The sequence below is a fragment of the Athene noctua genome, chromosome 1 (genome assembly GCF_965140245.1).
Source record: "Athene noctua chromosome 1, bAthNoc1.hap1.1, whole genome shotgun sequence".
Taxonomy (NCBI): domain Eukaryota; kingdom Metazoa; phylum Chordata; class Aves; order Strigiformes; family Strigidae; genus Athene; species Athene noctua.
In genome coordinates this window covers 103,633,972-103,653,465 of record NC_134037.1, presented here as the reverse complement: position 1 = coordinate 103,653,465, position 19,494 = coordinate 103,633,972, and the positions used below count along the sequence as shown (strand labels likewise).

Here is a 19,494-nt window from a genome sequence, read left to right as displayed (position 1 = left end):
GGTGCCGAGGGGACCTGCGCCCGGTGTCCCCTCTGGCACCTTCCCCGCTTACCCGGCTGTAATGAAAACGGCGGCCAAGGGCCATTGAAGCAGCAGGTCGCCACGGGGAGGGGGGCGCGGGGTCGGGGCGCGCTGCTCCCTGCCCGTCCCGCTCCGGCCCCGCCGGCCTCCGGCACGGCAGCAGAAGCTGCGGGTGCCGCCGCAGGGGCTGCCCCGCTTCTGCCCTCTCCGCGGCGCCGGGGCGGCCCGCGGGGCTCTTCGGGCGGCGCTCCCGGGGGCGGCGGGGCCCGCTCCGCTCCCCGCTGCCGGCGTGTGTGTGTGTGTGTGTGCGAGGGGCCGGGGGGCGCAGCCGCCCGCGCTCTCCGGCGGGGGGCGGCGCTCGCTGCAGCGCCAGCCCCGCTTCTCGGCGGCGAGCGGGCGGTCACGGCGGACACGCAGCCGGCGGGGGCGGGAGCGCGGCCCCAGCGGCCGGCATGAACCCCGGGCGGCCCGCGCTGCCTGCGGCGGGGATAGAGGCGGCGGTGCTGAGGTACGGACCCTCGCCCCCAACAGGTGCAGGGTCCTTCCCCCGCTCGCGGCTCCCGCCTGTCCTTGCGGGGCCGGGGCTCGGCGCGGTCCCGCCCGCGGGGCGCCGGGCCGGGCCGGGCCGGGCCGAGCAGGCGGGGAAGGGGAGAGGAGGGGAGGGAAGGAAGGGGTGCGAGGCCCGGCCCGGCCCGGCCCGGCCCAGCCGCCGGCGCAGGAGAACCGAGGTGAACCCGCGCTCTGCGCCTGCCCGCCCGGCCCGGCGCTCCCGCCTCCCCGCCCGCCGGCCCCCGCGCTCACGCCGCCCGCCCCCCTCTCTCCGCAGGGAGCCGCAGGGCGAGTAGCGCTGCCGCGGCCGGGCCAGCCACCTCCGGGTCCATGAGCCGCCGCCAGCCGGGACTGCCGCCACCGCCGGGCCCAGCTCCCCCAGCCCCGCTGCCGCTTCCGCCGCCGCTCCGCCGCCCTGCCGGAGGTGGGTCCCGCGGCCAGGCCCGCCGCCGCCCGCTCCCCTCAGCGCCGCCCGCGGGCCCCGGCTCCTGTCAGCCGCTCCGGGGCGGGGGGAGAGGCCGCCGGCAGCCGCCTTAGTGCCCGCGACCTTTTTTTTTTCGGGGGGGCGGGGATGGAGGCCGGCTGGGACCGCGCGCGTGTTCCCCTCAGGGGAGCTGCGGGCGGGCGAGGGTCCCCCGGAGCCCGCCAAGGAGAGGCGCGGGGAGGCGGCCCCCGCTGCGGTGCCGCGCCGCTTCCTTCGTGCCCCCCTGGAGCGGCGGTAGCCCCTTGCCCCGCCACTAACGGCGGGAGCGGGCTGGGGCCGGGGCCGGGGCCGGCGGGCAGCCTTGCCTGGCCTCGCCGCGCCGCGCCCCGCTCGGGGAGCGCTACCTGTGCCTTGTTTTTCCTCTCCCCGTAGGACGGTCCCGCGCCCTCCGCTCTGAAGAGAATGGCCGTGACTCTAGAGCAGGCCCAGCGGGTGGGCTATACCTGTCTGAAAGCACTCCTCAGGTTCGCTTTTATGGTCGCCAATAACCTGGTTGCTATTCCGTCCTACGTCTTGTATTTAATTATGCTGCAGCCTCTCCGAGTGTTGGATAGTAAAAGCTTCTGGTATATCGAAGGAGTGTTATTTAAGTGGCTTTTAGCTATGGTGGCTTCCTGGGGCTGGTGGGCAGGATATACAGGTAAGAATGTCTTATTAATTCAAAATGTACACGTATAAAGATGTAAATAAGTATTAAAGATGCTTTAGAATGGGGATGTTTAGGGGAATATGTAAATATAGTGGATATGTGGGATGTTTTTCAGGTTTCTTGTACAGGTGCTTTGTTTCTCTTGATTGAGATGCTGAATGTACTGAAACATTCTTTTAAATTATAGGTACAAACCTACGTGTTAAATAAGAGTTTCTCAATCCGTATTTTCTCTTAGTATAAACGGAAATAGGATTTTTCCTAAGTATCATGATCGCTTTGTTTTAGCGCTACGTGAAGAAGATACATCTGATCAAAAGAGGGTGGATTTGTACTGTGCATGTAGCTGCTAGAGCCAAACTTTTCTTTATTAAGTCTATGCATCTCTGAATCATCTCCACTTAAAGCTGTCAGGACACAAGGCTAAGAAGTTCGACATGAGGCTGATGTCAGAAGAGTAGGTCTTCTATTCCTTGCGAGAGCGACTGTCTTTTGTGCTGCTTCAGAACGGAGGGAAACAGCGGGAACCTCTTTCATACAAATAGGGATACGCAATGTTTCTCTACTGTATGGCTCTTCATTTATTGTTAGCAGAGCTAATTACAGAATCTGTAGGGTTTTTCCCCTCTGCATGCTTGCTTTGCAGTTATTATTGAACTTATTTTTGGTTGCTAGTATTCACAGGCTCATCAAGGTGATGGACTGAGCTGAAATATTCAGGAAGGCTCTAGTCTTGTCCTTGAACACACAGATTTTCATCCTGGCTACTGCACTTCGTGCAAGAAAACAGCCATCGATTCTTTGTATGTGCTTAGACCTTAGAAAGGGGAGGAAATTAATCTACTGAGTACAAAATATGAACAGTCCTAAAATTCTTTCCCTCTCTTCTGCCCAGGCTGCATCCGCAGGTCTTGTCCATGTAAACAAGGAAAAAAAAAAAAAAGGAATGTCAGCACACAGCTCTGGAGTCTGGTCAGACTCCTGATTAGTCAGAGAGTCAGTGTTGACCCAGATGGAGCGCTCTTTTTGTTAGGCTACAAGAGCTGAAGCCTCTGTGACAATGTGCCTTTTGGTACCCTGTCGTGTGCCTTTCCGAGATGCACAAAGTTTCTGTGGATATTCTAGGTGAGCTTCCAGTTCTTCTTAAGGAGATGGTGGCAGCAGCAAGCTAGATTCTGGTCTATCGGGCTAGAACTGTCGCAACGTTGCACTGCTTCAAAATTGCCTTGCCTGGTACGGCTCAAGCTTTCCAGATATGCTGTTTCAAAAAATCTTTTTATGTGTTTGTATTTGCTGATTAAAAGAAGTCCACATAGTATTTGCAGTGGCAGGTATATTTTTAAGTCTGCTTTATGCCTTAAAGCCTAAAGGCCTTCTGCAAGGAAGGATTGACTTTCAAGGTGTCATGTGTATTATTAATTGGAAATGGGAAAGTTTATGGGCATAATAGTAATGTTAAAGTCATACAGCATATGACCCTGGGGATTTGCTGTGTATACTGAACGTGCTGGTTAAAATTCAAGCCATTGTCCCATGACAATACAGTTTTCTTGGGACGGTTTTGCTGCTGACTGCAGAACTGTGTGGTTTCTTTTGCCTATTGCTTGGAAAGTGGTCTTAGCATGATCTGCATATCAGAGTCTTCCTGAAGCATCTGTTGATTGGTGTTGCTGATGTATCTTGACAATTTGAAATCACTTGTTTTACAGTCTTGATATGTCTTAGTATGTTTGTTTGAAGTATCATTTGCAAACAGCTACACAGAAGTGTTTTCTGGGATGATGTATGGGTAAGGAGGCCCTTCTTTTTGCTTTTCACTATAAAGCATGGCTTTTGTTTTGGGGAGGATTTTAAGCAAATGCTTGTACAAAGTCTCAGTTTAAATATATTTTATTTGGTACGAAGACATTAACATGTTTTATACTGAAAGCTATAAAATAGCAGGAATAGCTTGTTTGTTTGTCTATTCTTTCTTTACGCTCATCAGTGCTCACCACCACATGCAGAACAAACCTGGAAAGTGTCTTTCTGGCTTTGATGTATGTAGCCAGAGTAATTTATGTGTCTGTTTTCAGATTGATAGATTTACAAAAGACTGTCGCTAGGTCCCCTCTTCTTATAGAGTACAACATGACAAATTCAGAACTGAAACACTACTTCATTAGAGTTGGTGTCTAAGACTTGCGTGCATCTGAAAGAGATACTGCTCCGGAATTCTTCTGTTTTCAATTCCAAAAACTAAGTCAAAGACTGACTTCAATATGTTCCATCTTTGCAAAAGTAAATACAAGGTGGTAGGTGTGTATGGGTTCACTGAGAAAATTAAGGATTTTTTTTTTCTTTTGAGTAGCAGAGCAGTTGGTGAGATTCTTTTTTTCCTTCTTGATTGAGAGGGTAACTAGCTAAATAAGTTTACTTGTCTTTTAGTTGGAGGTAGCGTTCTGCTTCGGTTGTGTTGAAGGTGTGTTTCAGTTTTTTAATTTATTTAATTTTTCCACTTCTGAGCTTGAGTCCTGTTAAGTGAAAAGTGACAGAAACCATTTGAAATTAGGGACTTAAACTCATCTTGCAAAGTAGATTCAGGGCAAACTTTTTTTCCCCCCCTGTAAGTTTGTGTAGGAGAGAGCTCAACACCAGATGACGACAGTATGGTGAGTGCTAGGTTTTCCTTCTGGGCTTTGCCGCTCTTGCGTAACTGTTGGTATATTTTATTGAAAAAAGCTGAAAGAGCTGAGGAAAACTCATGAACTAGGTCTGCCCTTCTCTCCACCCCCGCATAAACCTGTGGTTTTGTGCTAGGTTCCTAGAGGATTTGTCACAGAGGTTACATGATCTGTGTCTATATCAGCAGTTATAATCTGTGCTTTTTGATAAATGTAGGTGTTTCTGTTTGCAGAGGTACTTGATGTTATGTAAAGAGATAGCGTATAACTGGACAAGAAAAATAAAGGAAGGAATGGAAAGAGAAATTTCAAAGGTCACTTCTTTCCCTAATCTTTTTCTTCTTAAGATGCAAGTATGAGAGAGAACTTGGGTATAATTGGTTGCCTTTGATTTTTGAAGGGCAGAGTATGATAAATATCTATGTTGTTCTCTTGAACTCTATAGTGTTTCTTATGAAAAGCAAAACTGAGTGTCTTTTTATCTTTTTATGAAGAATGTTCAGATAGTCTAGAAATGTTATTTTATTTTTATATGGTTTCAGAAAGGCCTTAACTCTTCCAAGCCTTTTTCTTTTTCTAAGGCTTTTTATATAAATGTATTGCTCTCATTGTAGGAGCTGTTCAGTTAGGACACTTGGAATTTGCATATTAGTGTGATTTGAAAGGCACCTTTGAATAACACTTAATATTTCCTGCATTTGTTGGAAGATGCGTTCTAAAAAAAGCAAACTCGAGAGTGCTTGATCCTTTGTTGGCAAGTACCTTTTTCTCCCTATACTACAATTTGTTATTTAATATACAAGTAAACCAGAAACCACTAAGTTGTGCAGTAGATGTAATGGGAGGGAGATGGAGCATATCTGTGGTAGTGAATTTCTGATGACCTCCTGCTCACCTACAAAACTAGTTTTAAAGCAGTCATCTTCTAGATTTGAACTTCTTTGGGCAAGTAGCTTGTTGCAGACTAAAGTTTAATATCCCTGTATCTAATCAAATTGCTAAAATTAGGACTGCTAGAGAAGAAGCTTGCTTTGCGTAAATACGCTTAGGCAAACGGTTTTGTTGTCTTCTGCTGTCTAAATGCAGAAGTTAGCATTAGCCTGTGATAGTGATGTTGCCATATTGCAATTAGAAGTCTGTGGGACAGCAGAGTAATCGGTTAGCAATGCAGCCCTGATACTCGTGATGCTCACCTTATGCTCTGCACAGCTCAGTGTCACTGCAGGGAGTGGTGGTGCGTGTCCACTCAGCCTGTAACTCTGGCTGGGGACAAGGAGGAGCTGGCGGGCAGGGTCAGTGTCCTATGTCCACAGCAACCATCAGCGCTCTTCTGCCTGTCAGAGCACCCTGGGAGAGAAGGGTTGCATGTGGTCAGCAGGGTTGTGTGTGTATTGGGAATGGGTTTCCTTGAGAGTTGTGCTTGGAGTATTCTATACCCCAGCAGTAAACGGGACAACTTGACAAAACCTTCTGTTTCAGCCCCTTGCCGACATACACAGGCTTGCAATAATGTTGGACAGGTTGCTGGGCTGTGAGCTGATGAAAGGAAGGGTAATACACCCTTGGTACCACACACAAAAAAATCTTAGTGGTGTGACTATGCTTACTGATACAATGATGCAGTGCTTAATAAAAAGTGAACTAATCCTATGGTATTGCCTGTTACTGTACTCTGTCAGCTGGGAAGGTGACATTTAAGAAGTGTCTGTTAGAATTGTCAAATTTTGTCAAGCAAGGAGAATTTCCCTTTCCTCCTTCTTGTTATTGAGCCAAGTAGAATAAAATTGAGATTTGGATTTTTAGTTGTGTCTTCCTTTTCCCTCAAATGATTTAAAATTTATTGGCTGATTTGTATGTATGATTAAATAGTCACCACTCTATAATTTTTTCACCGGACACGCATTTTTTTTTTCTCTAATTCAAAATCTTCTTTGTGTCTGTTTTATCAGTCACAGCCTCAACTCCTCTAATCTATTAAGAATGTGAATATTTTTGTCTTCCAGAACTGTAAAAGATACAGGTGGAGCTGCTGTGACAACACTTCCTTGGTACACTGTCTGCAGTGTAGGCTGTCTGCACTGCCTCTCATGACAAGTTGGCCCCTCTCCTCGGGCAGGAAGTGTGGCAGAAGCTGGAGAACAGCAGATGAGATAAAGTAAATTTTTTGCCCCAAGTAAGGCAGGAGGTGTTATTTCAGGAGACCTATCTATGCCTCTAACCCTGCTATTGTTTCCTACCCTCTTCTGTTCCTACAATATGATGTTTAATTGGCAATATTTTGTTTTGGGGATTGGTTACTACTCTGAGGACTTGGCAGGGAGGGGTGTAGAGGAAACTACTTGTGTTCTGAGATCAGGCAGTGTGTGAAATGGAGAAGCAAAATTGTTCTCATTTTGTATTTTCTTTGAATGTGCAAAGGTACCTGATGTGACTCAATAGGTTTGGATAGCAACACACCACACCAAAACTTGTAGTTTATGCTATGGTTATGTGTTGAGTTTCTAGATAATCCTTGGTTTAAATGCAGCTTTCTCTGACGTGTATGATTTATGTGTAGGTTATGCTGAGATCAAGCAGGGATCTTTGAAGTTATTTTGCTGTGTGTAATTTGTGAGCTGTCTTGATAAGAAAAGGTCAGAGTTGAATGAGTTGGGGACATTGGAGCAGATTCTACTGCAGCCTGAGCAAGGGCTCATTGTGCCTTTGAGTAAGAGGAGGTAAGCAGTACAGTGAACTTACTGTCAACTTCTTTGTGCAAGTGATGTGTCTGTTTGTAAAGAGTGCTATACAGTGACCCTTGTCCTATTTTAGTAATATGTAAAAGCACACCAGGAAATTCCCTTCTCTCCTTTTTGGAACATGAGTTACAGTACCAATACTACTTTGTAGTTCATCCAGTGTCAGCAAAGTGTCAAAAGCAGAAAAGCTTATCTTTCATTTTTCTATTTTATCATTTAACTATAAAGGATCATTCCAAAAGATTAGGTATTGAGATGCTCTCTGAATTTTATTTTTAGGAAGCTACTGCCTTTTGGCACAAAACTTAGAGTAAAAGCACACACTGTTAGTTTTTTGCTAGTGATATTTTTGCTGTTTGTTGCTATTTACAATTTTTCTTTTTTTTTTTTTTTGAGTGGGTTAGTCTCTGCTCTGGTTTCACCTACTCTGGATAATACAAATACTGTTGGAAGCATACCAAATCTGTCACATCTGCCTAAGGATAGTAAAGATGAAATTACTGAGGATTACCTATACAGAGAGGTGTGATTATTTAATTTTAAATCCAGAAATGGCTGTGGGATGCCTCTGATTTTAGCTTATGTGCTAATGGCCAAAGGAGGACAAAGTTTGGGGAATTCTGGGTTCTATTCCTGCTTATGACTGAGTTTGTTCTTCTTAGGATGTGTTTTCATCCATCCTAGTTCTCCTGGGCTTGTTTTTAGTGTATCTATTCACACTAGTCAACTTACTTCTCCCTTCATTGCTGGTTGAGTGCCTGAAAGGATATGACTAAGAATGCCTGAGAGATGTGTCCCTGTTCTCTGTACCTTTTTTTTGTTCTTTTTCTTGATGGTAGGCTTTTAGGAACCATGTGAAATAATTACAGGAAAGCTTTTGTCCAACCCTGATCTTGAGAACCAAAATCTTAGGGAGTTAAATTCTTTGTCCACAAATTCTTTGCAGAGTGTATGAAGTAGGAATTTTTTTCCACTTCGATAGTGTGATTGCATCTGTATTGGAACATGTCATAGATGCAGTTTCTCATCCTCATTTAATGTAACCATTCTGAAGCATAGGAATTGTAGAGCTTTTCAAGAAAACTGGAGAAGAAATAGAATGTTTAATGTGGATAAAACCTATTTTCTCTGTCATTTTTTGCTGGGAAGTTACTTTTTTAGAATGAAACTCAGAGATGAACAGAATATATCACTTTCCCTTTCTCTGTTGGGTGTGCGTGAGGAACAAAGAAGTCTTGCCAAAGGTTACTTTGGCAAGATTTTAAGCCGCTGAAAACAGGATCTTAAAAGTGGAAGAGTTGTGCAACCTTAATTAGACAGGGTAGGTAGTAAATCCTTTATGGAATATAAGCTTAGTGGTGTAGCTTTCCAGTGTGAACTGAGCCAAAATACAGCTCCAAGATATGTAATCTACTTGTGTTTATTACAGTGGAATATAAACTCTAATGCTTAAGATGACATGTCAAATGCGGGATTGCGTAGGCATGTAATTGCACTGCTGTTGCAGGCACCACAGTTGAGATAATAGTCCAGCCATTTGTATATGCACTTACTGAAATAAATAAGGCTAATACGTTTGCATTCCTAAAAATGTTCCATGAGATCAGTGAGGGATTCTGCATGTGAGGCTGTATTTTTTTCTTTTTTTTTTTTTTCCGCTTCCCCCCACAAGCATTTCAAGCAGGGAGTGCCTCTGAAGAAAGCCAGTCTGAGCCTTTCAGACTTGTCCTACCACTGCTGCTTCAGTTTTATTGGCCAAATACTTTAATGATTGTGTGGTGATCTGGATTGTAGCCCTGATCCACACTAAAACTACTCCCTTTTTTTTTTTTTTTTTTCTGGGTGACTTACAAAACACAACCCCTAACCCAGTTCATTTTGCTGGTGTGGTGAAAGAAGGTGGGTACAAATAGCAAAGGGAAAGAGGAAGGAACTGCATCTTTTGGTGACAGTACCAGCAGCTTTAATGTATTTGTTGAACTACTACTTAGTAGCCCCAATTCAGGAGAGTAGTCCTGTGCAGAATAGGGCTCTAGTGTGTGACTAAAATGTCACTGAAGTAGACTTCACCTTTTCTTACTATTTTGTTAACTGCTTACTGTTGTTTAGACTGGAAAAGTGCCTTCTACAAAGTTGCTTTAGAGAAGAAAACTAAGTGTAGGGTGAGAACAAAGGGTTATCATAAACTGAAAACTGATTAATAAAGGAGTAAAAAGACCAGTGTTCATTTTGATGAAAGCTTAGCAGTGGGGTTTCTCTGAAGTCTTGTATGTGTACTGTTTGAGTTTGTCAGCTACAGAGACAATTGTAAAGAACTTCAAAAGTATTTAAACTGTATGAATAGCCAACAAAATGCAGAAGTTGATCAGAGTTCAACAGTCCAAAGTGAAAAACATTTAAGTAAAGTAGCAGTTTAGGAAAGATATTAGTATCATGGTGCAGAGTTAAGGGAAAGTTTTGGCTCAATGCACAACTGTACATTCTGTTATAAAATATGTAAAGAACAAGATGGAGAATAATATTAAAAGTACCAGTGTTTTAGCTTCATACTGTGATGGTTTTGTCTCAGTTGTTTTAAAGCTATTGAAGAGTTAAGAAGGGGCTCTGAAAGGGTCAACAGTTTCATTAGTACAAGCTGAAATCAAATCAGAACAATTTCATTCACAGCTGAACTTGAATCAGAACTGAATTGGACAATGGTGATTCTGTTTCCTGGGCAGAATAGAGTAGAAGAGATGCAATCTCCCTGCCTCTGTGTAAAGAAGAAGGGGACTCTTGGTGTCATTGGAAGGTAGAAAATCAAAGTCTTGAAGATTTAGTAAGACATCAGTGCCTGGGGTTTTTGTTTGTTTGTTTTTTCTTAAATAGTTTCATTATGTCTCTTCACAAATATTTACTTTACAGAATAGTGCCAATGGTGTTTGTTGTTTCTTTTGAGTCATACAACATAATCAGAAAACAATTCTAAAAGGAGTTGTGCCTGCTTAAGTAGTCTAACAGTTTAAACTAGTTTAGAGATTCACCTCAGTTTCGTAATTTAAGTAAAGGGGGAGAGGAAAGATTAATAGCTTTATTACTGCTTCTCACTTATGTAGAACTAAAAATAGAAGTGTCGTTCTAAGAGCAAGGGCCAGCACTGCTGCTGTTTGAGAGGACGTGGGTTCTGGAAAGTCGAATCATTAGGACAATGGCACAAGTGCTTGTGGATGTGGTTTTTGGTGACCAAAAGGAGGGATTTTGTCTGAGGTTTCTTAATTTAGTTTAATTTTGTAGTTCAGTTTTGTAGCATCCCAAACTTACAAACGTGCAGTTTCTGTGAAATTCTGTAGTGTCTGTGTTTTCTTGCCAGAACTGGGGAAAAAAACCAGTAATATTAAGAATATGTGGTTTTGGTTAATTTAAGCACCAGTTATGTTTTAGTGTGGTGTTTAGGGTGGCCATTGAACACTATTTTAATGTAATTTGGTGACTTGGGTATTTTATAATCTATGTAGATAAATGTGACGCTGTTTTAAGCATAGTTTCCTGATGGGACTAAGCTACTTGTTTAACAGCTATTCTTTCCTTTGCCCCTCCCACACTTCTGATTTGCCTCCTTGCAAATCTGTCTGCAATTGACCAGATGGTTCAGATTTCAGACATAATGGTGTTCTCATGAGTTTTGTGAAAATTGGCAGCTGAGCGGAGGAGAGACTCAAGTTAGTGCCTCAGCTCAGGGTAGTGCAGGCAGATTTGGCCATTGTGTCTTATTTGACATATGCTGCATATCCAACCCGTGCATCAATGGGTTTGGGTTTGCCATAGTGCTGGTATATCTGGTCCAGCCCGTTGAGGAGAAGGAGGTTAAACAACAAGGTTTTGGGAAACCAGACTTTGTTACTTCTGCTGCTTCTGGAGCAAGGTGTTAATCTGTCAGTGGCAGACAGTGTATGAAGCAGCATCCTTTCCTTTAGATGGTGTTTAGTCCACATTGCTTATCATAGCCTTTTAGATCCAAAAGGTGTAGGCAGATAACTGTTTAGTTTTAATATTAGGAAAAAGGATAAGGTGATAAAAGAACCTAAAGTATTGTGTTTTTAAAACTTTCTACTCTGTATGTAAAACAGGAGTTGGCATAGCCTCCTAAAAGGACAACTAGAAGGGCATCAACCTGACTGAAACTCTCAGTGATGCTGAGCTGTGATGCTCAGATTACTATAGGCAGGGCAGAGCCAAAGAAGTCAGTTATGAATCTGACCCAGGGACATGGAGAAACATGAGGCTCAAGGTGTATTTGAGTGTACTTAGGGAGACCTGGGAGAGAGCAATGGTGTGGGTGGTAAGCAGCATGAGAGTCTGTCAAGAACAGTTTTGTACCACTGTGCAGCACGTGTGAAGGCTTTACATTAGAAAGGTGGCCTCTTGAGTTTTGTACCTGAACCTGGTCTATTTTGGTATGCATAAATATATATAGATGGCCTGGCAAAACTCCAGCTCTGGTAATTGCCAATTTCCTTTCCAAATGCATTCTTCTTTCATATCCATTTTTATTTCCTGTGCTTGCCTCTGGCATAAAATTCAGTTGTTCCTCCTAGCAACAGCTTTACTTGGAAATAAATATAACTGTAACCTGTGTATATGCTAATATAACATGAAATATCCATGAAGTTCAGTTTACATATGTAAAGATGCTTTCAGTTGCAGGTATGGTTAATATAAATGTTTGTTAAGCCACTTGCATGTAGTGGATTACATGAAAACATAGATTTTTTTATTTTTTTTTTTGAGACTTTTCTATTTGCATCAGCAAGACCTTTGCCCAGGTAAGTATTGTCTTAGATGAGTTTAAAGATTGTTTGATGCTTATCTTGGGCTTCTGGAGTTTGACAAAATTTTTACAGGCTGGAGAAGCACTTCTGTCTCTCCATTTATTTCAGGAGGAGAAAATACTAAAACAAAACTTTCTTTTTTTCCCCCCTTTATTGCTTAAATTCTTTGCAAATGTTTTAACAGCCTACTGAACTTTAAAAGCTAAAATGCAGAGCTGAGTTCACATAACCACAAGTGGCGTTGCTGTGTGTCACTGTAGAAGGCTAAGGGTTATTTAGGTGGCTGCTGTGGTGAAGCAAGAACCATGGCAGGTGGCCTGCTCCTTCCTTTCCCAGTCCCATTACCACCCTTTCCTGATACTTTGCAAAAACAATGTGGTAAATCTCAGTGTATGGTCAGTCGCTGAGTTTGCTTTGAGGCAGGGTTTCTTTCAGCAAAGCACAAGGACTTAGTTGGATAGGTAGAATTTGATGTTTGAAGTATATTGACCAAAGCTCTTACTGTGTGGGACTGCTAGACTTTTGCAGCCTGAATAAATTCATTTTTGCCTAGTTATCTTGTTGTCTGAGGAAAGAGTAATTTGTAACACTTTTGGCAAGTGCTTCATGAGTAAGCCAAGGCACTTGGTGCCACAGATAGTGACAAGGTGCATGTAAAATACTTGACAGTGCCTATTGTTACCCACAGATTTAGGAGTATTCATATTAATCATTTAATTGTAAAGTGGAATTTTGAGATTTGTAATATCTTCTTGCACTTGTGACACACTTGCTGTATTTGAAATGGAGAAGTCGATTTCCACAGTCTCTTTCAACTCTGTTGTTCAACCCCTTTACCAGTGCTCTCCAGAGAAACTGCTCTGCAGTGAAATACTGGTTTTAATTAAAGTATTCTGAAGTCTGCTCTTTTTCTTTTTTGTTCCCCCAGTATTTGTCTGCTGTCATTTTTACCATTTGTTCCCAATGTATAGAAAAATTTTTTGATCTGCAGTGTGGACTTTTTTCTAATTTGAGGAGGGAGAAGAGAGAGGAAGAGAAGCCTCAATTACTGTCATTGCAGCATTGGGACCTGGGTATTTCATTGAAAGGTGCATTGAATATTAGTTTGTGCACTGAGGATGAAGCCAGCCATTCAGAATGTTTTGAATAAATTTCGTTCTATTGAGTCTGACCATTTTGTGTCAGTAAAGAGTACTACTGAAACTCCCAAGACTGTCAGCCACAAATCCAAGGTATTTTTTGCAGTTGTCAGCAGGTGTAAGAGGATTATTTGTTCTGTAATAGTAACAGATGCCAGAGAGCAAAACTTTTTTTAAAATTCGGAACAGTAAACTTTCTGCTGCTGCTTTGAGGTACCTTTGAGGTACATCAGCTAGAAGAATCTAATGAGAGAGGCTGTGTTTTCCTGTGAATTACTTCATCTGTGACAGCTTGAGAGCGCCATTAAAGGCGTTGCTTCTGATCTTATGATGATGGACTTCTGCTTGCTGGCAACCTGAAATGTGGCCACACGCAACTCTTTAAGAGTCGTTGAACTGGTATAGGATAACCTGGCGTAAATTAAGTATGTAAGATGCTTTGTTGGCTTTAATCATTTGTTGCATCCATCATAACAGCAAAAGTACTAGTTTAAGCTCCCAGCTAGGATGATTGTCATACACTTCCCAGCAAGTTTTTCAAACTTACTATGGCCTCTTGTTTTAATAATGGGACTTGCATAAACAGAAACATAAAACTGAATATAGGAATTTGCTGTTATGTCAATCTGCATCATTAGCTTTTTACTGTTTTATGATTACGTTATTTTGATTAAATTTGTGGTAACTGAACATTGCTTTCCTCCTGGCCTTTATAAAATCCATTATGTGAAAAAAAAAAAATGAACATAGTATCTAAAAAGTCCAAGGGGAAATGTTTTTACAGTTCTTGTTCATGATATAATTTCTTTGTTGTGAAGACTGTTGTTTGTAGCCTGGGTGAGAAGTTTTAATATAAAGTCCTTGAAACCTAACAGTTAAGACTTCTTTTAAGAGGTTTGTGCTTCTGCTTCCTTGCATCTGTATCCAGTTACTTTTTGATTCTTCACATGCCTTTCATTATTAAGTTTTCCCCTCCACACTGCAACTTGAAAATGTCCAGTGACTTAGTTCTGTTTTGTGGTGTATGGCAGTGCTAACCTACTGGAGCTGGAGTATGATGCAGAGGTGTTTGGGGGGGAGAAAATGCTGCAGCTGTTTGATTAGTAGCCAGTTTTATTGCTTGAGGAGATTGATTTTTAGATTATGCTACTTGTGCAATCTCAAAATGCACTGTTTGAATATGTACTTCTGTTCTTATGATCATTCAGGTGCTCAGTAGCTGTTTTTTCTGTTCAGAGTTGACTGAATTGAAGTGGTTTAAATGGTCAGTGTCCTTCAAGTGGAGACAAGCTCCTCAGTTCTGAGGTCACTGTAGGGAGACAACAAATAAATGCACAGAATGGCCTTTTGCCTTTCACATGGAGGCCATTTAACAGAGATAATCTAGAAATAAAGGGTTTTCCAAATATATCTGGCACTACTTTTATGTGGTGATTATTTGTACTGTATCACGAGCTGGGCTGAAAAATGTCAGCTGTATAACGAGACAGCATCAACAGTGTTTTGTAGTAACTTCAGCAAGACGTGAAGAATATGAAGAGGTAACTGGGAGGTAACTGAACTTGATTTAGATAAGCAGAGGGTAGTGACCAGAGATGGGATATAGGGGTGATCTTAAAACATTCAGAATGTTGATTTCCAGTAATGGTGGTGTTGGTTTTCTTGACTGGAACCTTCAGCCAGTGATTGAAGTCATGCAGTTTGCTTCCATTAGGCGGAAAAATTGATGAAGATCTGGTATTTTTTTTAACCATTATGTATTATTTAAAGGATACATACAAAATAATGTTTTTCTGAGCCCAGTTAGATTTGAACGTTGGGAAAACGGTTTATTTGCTCAGCAGTGTTATTTATTTATTTATTTTTAACCTAGCACATACTCTGAAAAGCATAGTCCCAGTTCCTACCTATAGTCACTCTGGCAGCTTGTCTTGCTATGTACCCTTTTGGCTGTAAACCTTATCTGCACCCAGTTCTGGTGGTACAGATCTAGAGCTAAGTAGCTGAGTGCTTGGGGGCTGATCAGGCTTTTTAACCTGCTATTTAATTAGGCTTGGTATGTAGGGAGAGATGAATGCAAACTCTCACTTGGAGTTTTAGGCAAGTTTCACATCTTGTTTAAAGAAAATGTAATGTTTGCCCACTTCCAGCCCTACTGCAGTTTCCTGTATTTGATAAACCTCAAGGCACTTCAGAGAATTTCATGGATACCAGAAAACCATGAAATTGATAACTTGATTAGTAATCTCGCTAGCTACGATAAAAGTGCAATAGAATAATGTACTTTATCAGCCTCTGTGAGAAATTGCTCTCCCTTTTTGTGCAATCCAGTGCCAATTTTCTGCGTTCTGCATATCTTTTACCTGAATGAGCTTCTTGTATAGCGCTCTGAAAAGTTTATGGTCCCAAAATATACAGTAACTTAAAACTTGTAGTTAAAAATGGAAATGAGACTTCCAGCTCAGGTCTTTTCATTGCTAGCTAGCTTCTCCAGTCCCTTATATCCCCACAGTAGATAATAACTAAATTCTGTTGAGTTGTTCTGCTGTCCCCAGAAAGACTTGATATTCCACAGCCTTGGGATATTTGTTGTAAGATTGCTGAATATGTCATGTTGTTTCTGCAGCTGTGTTTTTTGGGAAAAACATCTGAAAAGTTTCTAGATGCCCTGGTTTCTTTGAAATCATACAGGAAGCTTGCAAGCCAGAAATCTTAAAAGGAGAGGAAATGGCCATCTCTTCCTGACCAGGTTCATTGCTATATGTCACCAGTTACTTGCTCTTTAAAGCTGTATTTCCAACTGGCCTGACTTGGAAATCTAGACTAAGTAGGAGCAGAATCTTCTATATGGCTAGAACTGTGGCTTTCTAAATACCTCACTTTTTTCTTTTTTTTTTTTTTTTTTTTAATTTTATTCTCTTTTTAAGAGCTAAACAGCAATTTTTGCAGAACTTTGTGGTAATAGAGCTTGCTCTCTCTTAAATAACAGGACTTCACTTTGGGCAGTCCAACAGTTATCACAGAATATACTTAAACTTTTTGTAACATGTTCTTTAAGTCTTATGCAGTGCTGTCCAGACACAGTAAGGACTTGAATCTGTCCACTTTGAAAGCAAAAGCAGAAAAACTAGTGTGGGTTACATTCAACTATTTACCTATTTATGATAGTAGATTATTCACTTTTCTTTTTTTTTGTAGCCATCAGACTCTGCTAGTGTCTTATTTTCTTCTTAAAACAGAATTACAGATTTTCCTCGATTATTTATTTGAAGGCTTGCTTCTGTCTTGTGGGTGCATTTTTTTCTAGTGGAGTCTTTGCCCAGTTTCCCCAGTATTTATATTATTCTGGACTACACTGTGCAGACTGTATTTCTGTTGTATAGAGAAGACGGTTTGATTCCTGTGGTGTTGCAGTGTGCAGCTCTGCGTAAGCACCCGAACAGTTGAATGGAAACTCTGGGAGTCCTATGGTCGTGTACGATGGTTGTTGTTTGTTCGTTTGTTTTAGCCAGCTTGCACTAGACCCAACTTGTTTGCATCTTATATTTCTTCTGTTTCTCTTTTGATCAAGATCCTCAGAGTTAAAAGCTGAGGCTGCAAAGCAGGTTTCAGCCATTCCCCCTGCTTTGAAAGAGGCAGTTTCTCTGGAGGAAACTTGGACTGCTATTTCACAAGTCATTTGCTTTGCATAGACCATTACCCTAATGGGATTTTTCACACAGTTGGTTTGGATATACTGGTTTTTGGTGTTGATTACACAATCTGAAAAGTATCCCTTTACTTAGGACTGTGAACCTGGGTGTATTCTCTGGGCATTGTCTTCCCTGAAACCTGACTGGGAAAGATCTGCTTTTGTCCTGTATCTGTTAGCTTTTTAAGACTGTATGATATGGTAGCTGGACTTTTTGAGCCACCTTAACAGTTGAGGGAAGTGAAGTACCTTATGAATGACTCTTTGACATCACAGGGAATTTCACATCTGGAAGGACAAGCAACAGGATCAAATTAGTAAAGCATACCATTGCCAGTGACTCAAAAGGAAACTGTAGTAATAGTATTGTAGTCTTTGATACTGCCCCTGGGTAGATTCTCCTGCTTAGAGGGTTGACTCTGCAGTGACAGCTCAGGTTATTGTTACAATGCATTACTTTTAACTGTGGCGGAGGGTGTGCTTTCAGAGTGTTCTCTTAGGGAGAAAATGTTTTCTTTAGTTTGCTTTTCCCAAACAAATCCAAAGCCCACTAAAACTCAAACAGCTGTCACCCTGTCCCTGAGTAAATAGGGGTTCTCCAGTGTCTATGGCACATGGCCACAAAACTTTTATAACAAAGAGGTTTCTTTCTCTTTTATACTTAAGCTTGCAGGGAAAAGGAGAAGAGTGGGGGATTACACATTTTTAACATGTTCTAACATTTTAAAAAGAACAAAATTCTACACTTGCTATGCACTAAACACCACAACATGCTTAACAAGTTTGTTTGTTTGTTTGTTTTAAAAAGAAATTAATAGGAATTTCGAAGGTAACTTAGGTGACTCGTGTTGGTTATGCTTTGCATGTTGGGCCAACCGGACTTGCCCAGCAGGTTTTCCAGTGCAGCAGACCACAGTTTCATAAGGATTCATTCTGGTCTGACTGGTGCTTGCTGCCCCATCATCCCATCTTCTTCTGATAGCTCTGATTGTGCTGGCTTGCCCCCCCCTTTTTTTCACCAGCACAGATCCTCACATGATGTTGCAGTGGCTTTCTCTTGTTTTTCAAGTGTTAGACAAACTCACCCAAAATGGGAATAATAATAAATATCTTAAAGAGAGCAGGGGAAATAATTGAGCCTGCCTCACTTTATATGTTGGGTTTTTTTGTTTACTGGTTACTACTCTTACTTTAAGTTTTATGTTTAAGTAGGTGTCAGTAGCTGTATCTGAGTGTTAAGTAGCAATTTGAATGTCTTGGTGTTGGAGTAACTAAAAGTAGCTCGATTTGAATGTTGCTGCTTGCATGCTTCATTTTTGACATGCAGACAGAACAATCTCAATAGAGTAATTTAATTTGCCATAGTATTTTGTAATATAGCTAAAGATACAGGTAAAGATATAAATGAAGACCCGAAGATCTCTGTCTTCGGATGAAGATCTCAAGACTTTATAGCAGTGAACACAATTGCTTATTCAGGCTAAAATGCATTTTTGCCTCAAGTTTATGGTGTTGGTACTGGTCCCACTTTTTTGCCTGAGTCTGTTGATCCTAGGTGAATCATATTCTGCTTCTTCCATGTTAAGATTTGAATTATCCTTCAAATTTTTATCTTTGCTGCAATTCTGCGGCAGTAAGACAAGAAAACCTTGCCAGTTTGTATTTGCAACATGTGCTTTGGGACTGTAAAGGCTGCTCCTTTTCATACTGCATGATGAAATTTTGTTGTAGCTGAAGGTATCCATTAAGAAAGAATTCTGTTAACACTGCGTTTTTCCTCCTGGTGTCAGGCTGTAGATTACAGAATCACAGAATTGTTTAGGTTGGAAGGGACCTCTGAGGATCGGATCATATAGTTGAACCCTCTGCTCAAAGCAAGGTCATTTATAGCAGGTTTCCCAGGTCCATGTCCAGTCAGGTTTTGGATACCTCCAAGGATGGTCATTCCAAAGCCTCCTTGTGCAACCTGTGACAGTGTGTGACCACTCTTGCAGTAAAAATGTGGGGGTTTTTTTCTTTTTTTTCCTTGTGTTGAAGTGGGATATCCAGTGTTTCAGTTTGTGCCTGTTGCCTCTCAGCCTGTCACTGGATACTGCAGGAAAGAGTCTGGCTAAATATTCTTTACTCCTCTCCCCACACCTCCATCAGGTACCTACATATGGGTAAGAATCCACCTGCAGAGCGTTTTCTTCTCCAGGCTGAACAGGCCCAGCTCCCTCAGCCTCTCCTGATATGAATGATGCTCCCATCCCTTAAGCATCTTAGTGGCCCTTTGTTGGACTCACTCCAGTAAGTCTGTGTCTTATATTGTACTGGGGAGCCCGGAACTGGACCCAGTGCTCCAGATGTGGCCTACCCCTGCTGAGCAGAGGGGAAGAACCACATCCCTCCACCTGCTGGCAATGCTTTTCCTAATGCAGCCCAGGATACTTTTTGCCTGCCATGAGGATACATTTCTGGCTTGTGGTCAGCTTGTCCACCAGGACCCCAGGGCCTTTTCTGCAAAGCCTCTGCCTAGGTGTGGGACTTGGCACGTCTGCTTGTTGAACTCCCTGAGTTTCCTGTTGGCTCATTTCTCCAGCCTGTCCACATCCCACTGAATGGCAGCATGACCATCTGACCTGTCAACCACTCCTTCCGGTTCTGCATTGTCTGCAGGCTTGCTGCAAACTTGTAGAGGGTGCACTCTGTCCTGTCATTCAGGCTGCTAATGAGGTTCTTAAACAGTACTGGTCCCAGTATCAACCCTGGG

The 19,494-nt window shown here is 42.4% G+C and overlaps 1 protein-coding gene across 2 annotated transcripts in view; it reads left to right on the top strand.

The window, feature by feature from the left end:
* Positions 1-318: 318 nt before the first annotated feature.
* LPGAT1 (lysophosphatidylglycerol acyltransferase 1) overlaps positions 319-19,494 on the top strand; it is a 66,542-nt gene continuing 47,366 nt past the window's right edge. For both annotated transcript variants that reach the window (XM_074897166.1, XM_074897165.1), the window contains exons 1-3: positions 319-529; positions 848-994; positions 1,427-1,694. In XM_074897166.1, the coding sequence (XP_074753267.1) occupies positions 1,457-1,694 (238 nt within the window). In that variant the 5' untranslated portion in view covers positions 319-529; positions 848-994; positions 1,427-1,456. The remainder of the gene's footprint in view (positions 530-847; positions 995-1,426; positions 1,695-19,494) is intronic.